The sequence below is a fragment of the Rhinopithecus bieti genome, unplaced genomic scaffold (genome assembly GCF_001698545.2).
Source record: "Rhinopithecus bieti isolate Rb0 unplaced genomic scaffold, ASM169854v2 scaffold_28822, whole genome shotgun sequence".
Lineage (NCBI taxonomy): Eukaryota > Metazoa > Chordata > Mammalia > Primates > Cercopithecidae > Rhinopithecus > Rhinopithecus bieti.
The window spans coordinates 52786-64880 of NW_016812536.1; the positions used below are offsets into that span (position 1 = coordinate 52786).

At 55.0% G+C, this 12095-nt stretch overlaps 1 protein-coding gene across 3 annotated transcripts; it reads right to left on the minus strand.

The window, feature by feature from the left end:
* Window positions 1–4719: 4719 nt before the first annotated feature.
* On the minus strand, window positions 4720–7869 carry ARSA (arylsulfatase A). 3 transcript variants are annotated; one of them, XM_017896432.1, is made up of 9 exons: window positions 7687–7869; window positions 7252–7488; window positions 6872–7112; window positions 6540–6758; window positions 6298–6467; window positions 5856–5980; window positions 5637–5764; window positions 5278–5380; window positions 4720–5163 (listed from the first exon to the last, which is right to left on the minus strand). In XM_017896432.1, the coding sequence occupies exons 2-9, from the start codon at window positions 7467–7469 to the stop codon at window positions 4844–4846; spliced, it is 1524 nt and encodes a 507-aa protein (XP_017751921.1). In that variant the 5' UTR covers window positions 7470–7488; window positions 7687–7869; the 3' UTR covers window positions 4720–4843. The 3 variants fall into 3 exon arrangements, with proteins under 3 accessions (XP_017751921.1, XP_017751920.1, XP_017751922.1); XM_017896431.1 differs by having other exon boundaries at window positions 7594–7869; XM_017896433.1 differs by lacking the exon at window positions 7687–7869 and having other exon boundaries at window positions 6872–7162; window positions 7252–7333.
* Window positions 7870–12095: the final 4226 nt, after the last annotated feature.

Below are 12095 nucleotides of genomic sequence, written 5' to 3' on the forward strand. Positions count from 1 at the left end.
TACACATGTGCACATACGCATACGTGCACATGCCTGTGTGAGGAGGGTGCATCCGGCTAAAAGAGCTAAGTGATGAAAAACAAGCATTTCTGAACACAAACAAATCAGAGCAAAACCAAAAGCGGAATGGGGGAATGGGAACATCTGCTTCTCTTTCCAACCTTGGGTGCAGAATGCATTTGAACACCCTCCTCAGAGCTCAGTGGGAGGCATTCCTGACTGGCTCATTTCTTTCCACCCCCACCTCTTGGCTGTGTTCTTGTAAGACCAGGTACCCTTCCTTTGTAGCATTTATCATGGTTAGATTGTTACTGAAATAGAAAATACGCAATGACGTCATAAAGTATGCACATCTTACGTGTGTGGGTTGATTGCTTTATACATATGCATGCATCATGTTATGACCCCTTAAGATTTGGAACATTTGTAGCACCCACAGGTTCTCTGGGGTCCCTGGTCAGGCAATTCCACACACCCCACCCTACCAGAGGCAGTGACTTCTATCACACTGAAATCTCAGGTGCATCTGACATCCCGGGATTAAGTTCATCTCCTTTGCTAGACTGTAGCCTGGTGAGTGCAGGTGGGTCTCCTCTGACAACTCCATGTCCAGCACTGCACGGTGCTGATGCGTAAACACGGGTGGGATTAACTCAGTTGTGCACACTACCCAAGTGAGAGGAAGTGGAGCAGCAGAGCTGGAGGAGGTGCCTGAGACTGTGCTTGGGTGTTAGTATTCATCTAGCTCTTGCCAGAGGGCTCGGTCTTTCCATGTGATACCGGAATCATGCCTCCAGTTCAGTTCCTCTCTGCCCTCCCCTTGAACCACAGCACTGTTTGAAATGCTTGTTCCTCGGTGCCGTGAAGAAACAGCACTTGAGGCCGGGCGCGGTGGCTCAAGCCTGTAATCCCAGCACTTTGGGAGGCCGAGACGGGTGGATCACGAGGTCAGGAGATCAAGACTATCCTGGCTAACATGGTGGAACCCCGTCTCTACTAAAAAACACAAAAAACTAGCCGGGCATGGTGGCGGGCGCCCGTAGTCCCAGCTACTCGGGAGGCTGAGGCAGGAGAATGGCGTGAACCAGGGAGGCACAGCTTGCAGTGAGCTGAAGTGAGCTGAGATCCGGCCACTGCACTCCAGCCTGGGCGGCAGAGCGAGACTTCATCTCAAAAAAAAAAAAAAAAAAAAAACAGCACTTGAACATTAATTTTCTCAGAAGGCCTTTTTTATACTTTCTGCAGAAAGGGCACACTCGCCAGCAGTTCTGCCACGAGAGTACACCGAACAAAGGAGACAGGGTCATTTACAACCTGACGTGTCCACCCTACTGCTGTGTCCGGTTTCCATTGGTTGCAATAGGACCTCACGTTCTGTAGTTGTCCCGATTGGCTAGCAACTTAGAGCTTTTAAAAGAGGCAAAGAGAGAGGAGAACAAAGGAAGGAGGAAGTAACTTGAAGAATGCTGATAAAGGTAGAAACACCTTCAAATAAGGAAGAGGAACAGGCTATGGCCTAATGCTTGCTTGGACCAGTATAAGCATGCCAGGGCAAATAATTAGGCTAAATTGTGGGAGCTAAGAACACAAAGTACATTGATTTCTTTATTANAAAAGAAACAGCACTTGAACATTAATTTTCTCAGAAGGCCTTTTTTATACTTTCTGCAGAAAGGGCACACTCGCCAGCAGTTCTGCCACGAGAGTACACCGAACAAAGGAGACAGGGTCATTTACAACCTGACGTGTCCACCCTACTGCTGTGTCCGGTTTCCATTGGTTGCAATAGGACCTCACGTTCTGTAGTTGTCCCGATTGGCTAGCAACTTAGAGCTTTTAAAAGAGGCAAAGAGAGAGGAGAACAAAGGAAGGAGGAAGTAACTTGAAGAATGCTGATAAAGGTAGAAACACCTTCAAATAAGGAAGAGGAACAGGCTATGGCCTAATGCTTGCTTGGACCAGTATAAGCATGCCAGGGCAAATAATTAGGCTAAATTGTGGGAGCTAAGAACACAAAGTACATTGATTTCTTTATTACGGCAGTTATTTAAGAATGTTAGTACAGGTCTTTGAATACATTTTGCTTTTAAGAGAAGTTACTATTTACTCCTAGACGGGGAGCAAAGTCTGAAGAGGAACCTCTATTTTACTTTTTATGTCGCCACCTGGGGCCAACACCTCCAGACCACAAGTCCATGAGGGCCCTCCGTGTGCCAGCTTCAGGGGCTGCTGGGCACCCCAAGGAAACCACCACCTTATGGGGGTGATTCCAAACACAGCAGAATTTGGGGTGTGGTCAGTGCAGCCCTCAAACCAGATGAAAAGGGTTGAAACAGTTGCATGGTGGGTCCGCAGCACACTGACACCACAAGCTCACACGGGCACACGTGCCCACCACACAAACCATTCAGAGGCCACACTCCAGCAAGGCTTTTGGCTGCAAATAACAGAACCCTCACTAGCAGTGGCTTCAACAGGCAGGGTTTATTTTCTCCTAGCATTAGAGCTTGGAGCTCTCCAGGTAGACAGCTGGAGACACCAGGTTAGCAGCTGCCCAGCGTCCAGTCAGGGCCTGTGACTGCTGCACAAGCTCCTCACCCCCAGGGCTGCCCCAGTCGTTTGCTACCAAGACTCCTGTCACAGGCTGCTCCTGAACCAATCACTGGATTGACGGGCTCAGGCTGGTCACCGCCCTCCTTGAACAGAAAGAGGCTGCAGCTCCCAGATCAAGGGGCCTTAGCCCAGCACTGCAAGTGGGAGCCCATAAGGAAGGAGGTGGCTGTTTGGTGGCAATGAACAGCGTTTGTCACGGGGAGGTGTCTGAACACCCGGATGGCGTGCTCCTCTCACTTGGCCAACACTGAGGGAGCACACCTGCTGTGTGACTGGCCACCTGGGCATGCATGTGGGCCTGGCATCTGTGTGCCATGCTGCACAGACATGGGCAGGTGCTCAGACGGTCCCTCCCTGCAGAGGAGGCCAACAATGGAGGCAGAGCATTGCTGTTGGAGGGAACAGCCAGGCCACCCTGCTAAGACTGGTGGGAAGGGGGCGTGGGTGGAGGTCTCAAGGGCAAATTAGGTCACTATAAGGGGTTTGCATTTTCTTCTGAGAAGCCTGTGGATTTTTGAGCAGGAATAGATGCTCAAGTCTGGCTTGATGTTTTACTTGTTTATTTACAGACAGGGTCTCACTCTGTCCCTAAGGCTGGAGTGCAGTGGTACAATTATAGCTCACTACAGCCTCAACCTACTGGGCTCAAGTGATCCTCCCACCTCAGCCTCCCAAATTGCTAGGACAAATGCCACCACGCCTGACTAATTAAAACAAATATTGTTGGCCAGGTGTGGTGGCTCATGCCTGTAATCCCAGCACTTTGGGAGGCTGAGGCGGGTGGATCACCTGAGGTCAGGAGTTTTAGACCAGCCTGGCCAACATGGTGAAATCTCGTCTCTACTAAATAATAAAAAAAAAATTAGCTGGGCATGGTGGCACGCATCTGTAGTTCCAGCTACTAGGGAGGCTGAGGCAGGAGAATCACTGGAATCTGGGAGGCAGAGGTTGCAGTCAGTGGAGATCACACCACTGCACTCCAGCCTGGGCGACAGAGCAAGACTCCATCTCAAAAAACAAAAACAAATATTGCTCGAGGGTTGGGGTCTCAATATGTTGCCCAAGCTGGTCTGAATTCCTGGTCTCAGGCGATCCTCTCACCTTAGCCTCCCAAAGCACTGGGATTACAGGAGTGAACCACCGTGCCCAGCCTAACAGATTTTTTTTTTTTTTGAGACAGTTTTTCTCTTGTTGCCTAGGCTGGAGTGCAATGGTGCGATCTCATCTCACCGCAACTACCGCCTCCCAGGTTCAAGTGATTCTCCTGCCTCAGCCTCCTGAGTAGCTGGGATTACAGGGCTGCACCACCACACCTGGCTAATTTTATATTTTTAGTAGAGATGGGGCTTCTCCATGTCGGTCAGGGTGGTCTCGAACTCCCGACCTCAGGTGAGCCACCCGCCTCGGCCTCCTAAAGTGCTGGGATTGCAGGCTTGAGCCACCCCACCCAGCCGACAGATGTTTTTAAGAGATCACTTTGTCTGCTGGGTGGAGAATCTTTCTAGTGGGTCAAAAGGTGAAGGCAGGAGACAGAAGTGTGGGCACAGGTAAAATACAGAGGCCTGGGAGGGTGGAGGGGCCCCAGGAGGGCTGTCTCAGGGGCTGCTGCTGTGCCTTCCTAGGAGCCAGCAGGGGCTCCAGGCCCCTTATCCCCACCTGGAATGTGCAACTCATCACCTGGCTTCAGACAGGTTTCTGATAAGAACCAAGGAGGTCCAATGCCTGTGCCTCTAAGGATGCTTCTTCTTGGGGGAAATCCTGTCTCTCTCTCTCAGGCACTTTGCATCTTCTGAGTCTTCTGGCCACTGAGCCCTCACACCCTCCCACCCCGTTCCTGGCACTGAAAGGCATGTGACGCTGCTCCTGTGAACGGATGTGCCCATGTCCTCACGGCTGATGCGTGCCTGTGTACACTGACCCATACAGATCACCAAGGTGCCAGGGCAGCTTCCAGAGCCAAGACACCAGGGTTCAAATCCCAGCCCAACCTCTTTCTGGCTGGGTGATCTTGGACAAGTCCTGAATCTCTGTGCACCTCAGTTTCCTCATTTGTATCACAGGGGACCGGCACTGGCACAAAGCATTATCACAGGATTGGACGAACTGTCACACCTGCAAGTCTCAACTGGTGTTATTATGTTATCAGGTACAAACTCCCTCCAGACACCTGTGCCTCCCCCACAGGCTCACAGTGATGAGCCATCACATGCCCAGGCAGGGCGAGGGGCCCTCAGGCATGGGGATCTGGGCAATGGCAGCAGGCTGGGTGTGGGGTACAGCCAGGACGGCAGCAGATCTGCAGGGCAGGGTCCTCGCCCCGGGCCACCTGGCTGGGGCCGAAGGTCACAGCCGCATCTAACTGGGCCTTGAGCAGCTGAAGCTGTTTCAGGGCTTGTAGCACCTCTGGGGTGGTCCCGGCCACACCCCCCAGCAGGTTGTAGTTCTCACCAGGGTCCTTGGACAGGTCGTAGAGCAGCGGGGGCTCATGAGCAGTCAGAGAGCTGGAGGCGTGGCAGGCAGGGTCTGCAGTGGTGTCGCTGTGGGCAGAGCCTGGGGAGGTGGCCAATTCTGTGCACGGGGCAAGAGCGAAAGGAGGGGCCAGGGATCTGGGGCTCCGCGGAGGGGTCAGCAGGTCAGGTGGAGGGATTCACGGGGAGGGATTACCCTGGGTGAAGAAGTGAGCCTTGTACTTTCCACTCCGTACAGCAAAAACCCCACGGACCTCATCTGGGTAGGACGGGTAGAAGAAGAGAGACTGCCGAGGGCTCTGGGGGCAGAGTCAGGGGTCACGGGGTTGGACGGGCCCCAAGCACTGCAGATACCCGGGGCTGCCAGCCCTGGTGTGAGGCCCTGGACGTGCACTGCTTCTCGCCCACCCCAGGAACCTGAGAGGTGGCGCCACTTGGATGCCGCTAAATGCAGGAGGCCCTGAGGCACAGACTCTCAGGCACTGCCCACACTCACCCCAGGGGAGGGGTCAGGACAGGGGCCAAGGAGCTGGGACCAGGGGTCACCGGCCCTACCTTGCCTGTGCCCAGCAGCAGGGGGCTGAGGTCAAAGCCATCCAAGGTGACATTGGGCAGTGGGGCCCCAGCCAGGGCTGCCAGGGTGGGCAGCAGGTCCAGGGAGCTGGCCAGCTCATGGGTCACTCCTGGGGGCAAGAGGCTGTGCAGTCACTCAGTTCGCCACCAGGGTTGGGGTGGTGGGGCCAGAGTTCCCAAGGAGAGGGCCTGCGGACTGACCAGGAGCGATGTGACCTGGCCAGAAGGCCAAGGCAGGCTCTCGGACACCGCCCTCGTAGGTGGTTCCCTTTCCACACCGCAGGAGGCCAGAGCAGCCGCCTCGGGACATACGCATGGTCTCAGGTCTGGGACACAGGAGGAGCTCATAAGCCATGGAGCCACGGCCTCTGAGCCACCGAGGGTGACCAGTGGCCCCACACCTCTAAGTCACAAAGCTTGCCTGGAGGTGCCCAGCATGAGCCTGGCATCTTCCAGGCCTACCATGACCAGTTCTCTGTGCACCTGTGTCTCCTAACTACACCTTGGATCCCTGCAACGTGGCCAGCATCTCCTGACACCCCCTCACCCACTATGTTCTTGCCCAGCAGCTGAACTGCAAGGCCCCCAGGGCCCTGGTCTGTGACAGGGCGGGAACACCCTGCTGCCCTGCTGGCAGGCATACCCATTGTCTGCAGTGAAGATGACCAGCGTCTCTTCAAGCAGCCCCAGGTCCCCTATGGCTGTCATCAGGGTCCCCACGGCTGCATCCAGCTCCATCAGGGAGTCCCCAAATGGCCCGCGGCCTGAACGCTCTGCAAAGCTCTGCCCACTGAACTGAGGGTAGTGGGTGTGCTGGGGGCAAAGACTGGAGTTAGCACTGGGTAGGGGTCACGAGTAGCCAGGGGTGGGGCCAAGATCACTTACGTGAGAGGCGTAGTACAGGAAGAAGGGGCGATCCTGGCGCTGGGCGTCGGCCATGAGGTCACGGGCGAAAGCCACATAGCGGGCCTCTAATCTGGGCAGCCAGGGGGGCTGCGCCTCCACAGACAGGTTGGCCAACAGTGGGATGGGGACCAGGCCCTGGTCACAGCCACCGTCGCAGGGTGTGGCCGGTGGGAAGCAGGTCAGGTTCTGGCAGGGGCCCTGAGGCGGGCAGCTCCAGTGAGGGCTGGGGTGGCAGACAGGGCTGCAGGAACATCAAGGGCTGGGGAACTTTGGGAGGTGGGAGGGTGGCTGAGGGCCCCGGTGGTTCCTACCTGGTCATGGGAGTATGGGATGCCTAGAAATCGATGAAAGCCCTGATGGGGGGGCAGGAAGGCCCCCTCAGACCCCACCCCAAGGTGCCACTTGCCGGCCATTCCTGTGAGGTAGCCTCGGGCAGCCAGGACCTCAGCCAGGGTCACCTCCTCCAGGGGCAGGCCCCCCCGGGAGCTGGGCACCAGGACGCCAGGGTACATGCCCATCCGAACTGGGAGCCGGCCGGTCAGGAGGGCGGCCCTGCAGGACAAGTCACAGAGTCCGTGAGGCAGGCAGAAATGTGGCCTTCCCTAGAGAAAGAGACAGACGTTTTTCTGGCCCTCCTGCAATCCATTGGGAGGAAAGGAATGGAGGAGAAGAGGCGCTGCCGCCTCCTTACCGAGAGGGTGTGCACAGAGACACAGGCACGTAGAAGTCTGTGAACCGCAGCCCTCCTGCTGCCAGCCGGTCCAGGTTGGGGGTGGTAGAGCTGGGGTGTCCATAGCAGCCCAGGTCCCCATAGCCGAGGTCGTCAGCAAAGATCAGCACGATATTGGGCGGGCGGGCAACGGCCAGGCCAGCAGCCAGGGCCAGGAGGAGGGACCGCGGTGCCCCCATGGACACGGGATCGAGGGGTCTGTCCCAAGAGAGGGAGGGCCACTTGGCTCCAGCAGGCTCTTTCCGAGACCACAGACCCAGGCGCCGCCCTCCCCTGAGACCCCAGACCCAAATATTCCCCGACCCTGACGGCCGCCTCCTGAAGCTCCAGAGGACCGGGGCCCGACAGTGCCGGGAGACCGTGGGCTGGGACGGAACTCCTCCAGGACCAGGGCACCTTCAGATTCTCGAGCGGAGATCTGATCCTCTTCGCTTAGCGGTCCGGGCTCAGGGTCGGGGGCATAAGTCACTGGACGCTGACCGGCGGAGTCGGTGCAGGGTGAAGGCGCTGGGCGGAGCCCAGGAGGATTCGATCCGGGGCTGCGGGTTCTTCCGCCTCGGCACCGCCCCGTGACCTGTGACCCTCGCGAGGCGGGGCCAGGGGCGGGGCCGGGGGCCCGGGCAGGGGCGGGGCCGGGGGCGGGCGGCGTTGCTGCGCGTGCTCGCTTCGAGACCGCAGTTTGCACCCTGAGGCTGTTGACTGCGGTCGTGAACCGGGCTCTGGGAGCTTCTTCTGCGCGGTCGGATCCGGTTGAGGCGTCCCGGGCTGCGCGCGGAGCTCGGCGCTGCTTAGTGTCCGGGGCCCTTTCGGTCCGGAGCTTCTGCAGAAGAGGAGCGGCTCGTGCGCCCCCAGACCTCCGGGTACTGGGAGACTCGGGCCCTCCTCTAAGAGACCTGAGCACGGAGCGTTATGGGCGCCTGGTGAATGAGCAAATCGCAGGGGAAACCGTGCAGCCCCATGGACTGCGGGCTTTTTCTTCACGACTAGCAAAAGCTTTGACACCCTTTCTCCTGCGTACGTGTGTCTATGTGCGGGTGAGCTGTGGTGTGGGTGCGGGGGACTGTATGTCTGTGTGGTGTGTGTAGTGTTTGAGCTGTGTGTGGTATGAGGTCTGTGTGTGTGGTGTTTCAGGTGTGTGTGCATGTGTGTGTGGTTAAGGTGGTGTGTGGTGTTTGAGGTGTGTGTGGGGTGTGTGTGTTGAGTTATGTATGTGTGGTGTTTCAGGCGTGTGTGCGTGTGTGATTGAGGTGGTGTGTGCAGTGTTTGAGAGGTGTGTGTGTGTGTGTAGTTGAGGTGTGTGTGGTGTTTAAGGTGTGTGTGTTTGAGGTGTATGTGGTGTTTGAGGGATATGTGTGTGCATGTGCTTGAGGTGTGCGTGTGATGTTTGAGGTTTGTGTGTGGTGTTTGAGGTGTGTGTGTGGGGAGTGTGTGTGGTTGAGGTGTGTGTGGTGTTTGAGGTTTGTGTGTGGTGTTGGGGGTGTGTGTGTGCTGTTAGAGGTGTGGGGTATGTGTGTTTGTGGTGTATGTGTGGTGTTTGAGGGATATGTGTGTGCATGTGGTCGAGGTGTGTGTGTGATGTTTGAGGTCTGTGTGGTGTTTGAGGTGTGTGGGCTGTGTGTGTGTGTGGTTGAGGTGTCTGGTGTTTAAGGTTGTGTGTGTGGTGTTTGAGGTGTGTGTGTGGGGGGTGTATGTGTGTGGTGTTTGAGGGGTGTGGTGTTTGAGGCGCATATGTGTGGTGTTGGGAGGGTGCGTGTGGTGTTAGAGGTGTGGCGTATGTGTTTGCGGTACTTGAGGTGTGTGTGTGGTGTTTGAGGTGTGTGTGGCTGAGATGTGTGTGTGGTGTTTGTGGTTGTGCGTGTGTGTTTGAGGTATATGTGTGGTGTTTGAGGTGTGTGTGGGGTGTGTGTGTGTGTGGTGTTTGAGGTGTGTGTGGTTGAGATGTGTGTGGTGTTTGTGGTTTTGCGTGTGTGTTTGAGGTATATGTGTGGTGTTTGAGGTGTGTGTGTGGGGTGTGTGTGTGCGGTGTTTGAGGGGTGTGTGGTGTTTGAGGCGCGTATGTGTGTGGTGTTGGGAGGTGTAAGTGGTGGTAGAGGTGTGGCATATGTGTGTTTGTGGTAGTTAAGGTGTGTGTGTGTGTCTGGTGTTTAAGGTAGGGTGTGTCTGTGGTTTGGGTGGTGGAGGCATGGTATGGTGTGGAATGTGTGTCTGGGGTCCAGTCTGGCCTGTTGCAGGGTTACGTTGCTGGGGAAAAACTTATATGAGGACAACATGGTTGAGTCCTCGCTCCCTTGTTGGACAGTCTTGGACTTAACTTTTTTGATCTTGAAGGAAAACAAAATATGTCACCTCCAAATATATTTCCTTGACGTGGTTCAAACAGTTACTGGGAAGGACTGGAAACAGAAGAATAGCTGAAAAGCTGTCTTGTGGGGGAGATTTGCATTTGTGGAGAGAATCTGCATTGATGCGGCCAGGCCTTCTCTGAGGCCCTCCCTTGCCTGATCTGGGAAGAGTGACAGAGTCTGACGCCTTTAAAGGGAACATTCACCATCTGTTGTCTCAGGGCTGCTACCTGTGAGGTTCATCTGTAGAACAAGGCCACCTTAGCTAGCCAGGCCTCCTCTCCTCTCCCTCCCATAACCGATCTTGCCACTGTCACCTGATTTTCCACTATAAACTGTTTATGGCCATGCTTTGAGCCTCTGTTCTTTCTGTAACCTCAGGATGGTATGTAAGCTTCCGAACCCCATTGGGAGGTTGGGATCATCACCTTGGTTCTCCCTGTGTGCGTGAATAAATCTGTATGCCTTTTCTCTTACTAACCTGGCTTTTGTCAGTTGATTTTCTGTGAACTCACAGTGCAGAGGGCTTTTGTCTAGGCTCCTACAGTTTTGGTGTAATCGGTAGGATAGTTAAAGTCACTCTCCCGGGATCCTCTGTCGAGGGAACCCAGGACCGGACAAACTGGCAGAAAGAAGGGTAAGAAAGTCTTAGCAGCCAGGCTCCTGGCCGCTCTGTGGAATCTTGTCAAGCCGACGGTAAAAATCACTGTTTACCTTGCTTTCCTCTTCAGAGTCTTAATGAGAGATATGTATTCATGTGATTAGTGTTGTATTCATATTGTTTGATTGCTTTTTCCCCAGAAACAGTCATCTTTCATTCTTGTCTTTCTGTGTCGTTCTGTCATAAAGAGGGGTATCGTGGGGAGGAACACAGGCCGAAAACCCCTGTAAGCCCCGGGTGGGGCCGCCCTGCGGGCTAGTCAGCTTTGCAACTCTGATCAGATGCGTCTAGTCAGACGCATCTTTGCTGTGGGTCCCTGAGATGGAAACTGGATGAGATTCTCCTCTCTTTTTATGTCCTTGAAAGCTTGAGTTGTGACCAAGTGGGAGGGATGCAGGGCAGGCAAGCCCCAAAGTGGAGCTTAGCCAGTGAGGGTTTTGGCTTTGCCCAGGAAAGAATTCAAAGGCAAGCCAGAGGTAGAAGAAAACAGCATCATTGAACAGGTGGTGTGACGGCTCTGTGACTGCTCCCGCAGAGCAGGGCTACCCGTAGGCAGAGAGGAGCAGCTCAGGGCAGTTTTGCAGTCACACTTATAGGCACTTTTGATTGCATGCAGATTAAAGGATGGTTTATGGAGAAGTTTCTAGGGAAGGAGTAGTCACCATTGGGTCATTGCATGGAAAGGGGTGGCAGCTCCTGGGTGTTGCCATGGCAACGGTAAACTGACGTGGCACAGTGGCGGGCGTATCTGACTGAAAGCTGCTTTTGCCCCGACCCTGTTTTAGCCAATCCTCAACCTGGTCAACTGTCTAAGTTCCACCTCCTACCTCAGGGGCACTCTCTTGGCCTCTGCCAGTCAGAGGTAGTGTCTCGCAGGTCACATTTTGTGGTCAGTCTGAAAACGGTTGGGAACCCCAGACATGTAAGATTTGAAGCAGCACCATTTTTGTTCTGAATGTGTCAGGCTCTCAGTTTGTCTTCAGAAGTTCCTGCCAGGCGAGGTGTCAGAGCCCTGGCACTGGGGAGTGGTGGCCGACTTGTGGGTTGGTGAAAAGAGTTTGCCAACAATAGGTTTGAAAAAGGAAAGTTTGGCAGGGCACAGTGGCTCCTGCTTGTACTCTCAGCACTTTGGGAGTCCAAGGCGGGCGGATCACCTGAGGTCAGGAGTTCGAGACCATCCTGGCCAACATGGAGAAACCCTGTCTCTACTGAAAGTATAAAAGTTAGCCAGGCCGGGCGCGGTGGCTCAAGCCTGTAATCCCAGCACTTTGGGAGGCCGAGACGGGCGAATCACAAGGTCAGGAGTTCGAGACCATCCTGGCTAACACGGTGAAACCCCGTCTCTACTAAAAAACACAAAAGCTAGCCGGGCGAGGTGGCTGGTGCCTGTAGTCCCAGCTACTCGGGAGGCTGAGGCAGGAGAGTGGCGTAAACCCGGGAGGCGGAGCTTGCAGTGAGCTGAGATCCGGCCACTGCACTCCAGCCTGGGCGACAGAGCGAGACTCCGTCTCAAAAAAAAAAAAAAAAAAAGCCAGGTGTGGTGGTGCGTGCCTGTAAGTAATCCCAGCTACTTGGAAGGCTGAGGCAGGATAATTGTTTGAACCCGAGAGGTGGAGGTTGCAGTGAGCTGAGACAGAGCAAGACTGTCTCAAAAAAAGAAAAAAGAAAGTTTGCCGGGTGCGGTGGCTCACACCTGTAATCCCAGCACTTTGGATGCGGAGGCAGGTGGATCACCTGAGGTCAGGAGTTCAAGACCAGCCTGGCCAAGATGATGAAACCCTGTCTCTACTAAAATACAAAAA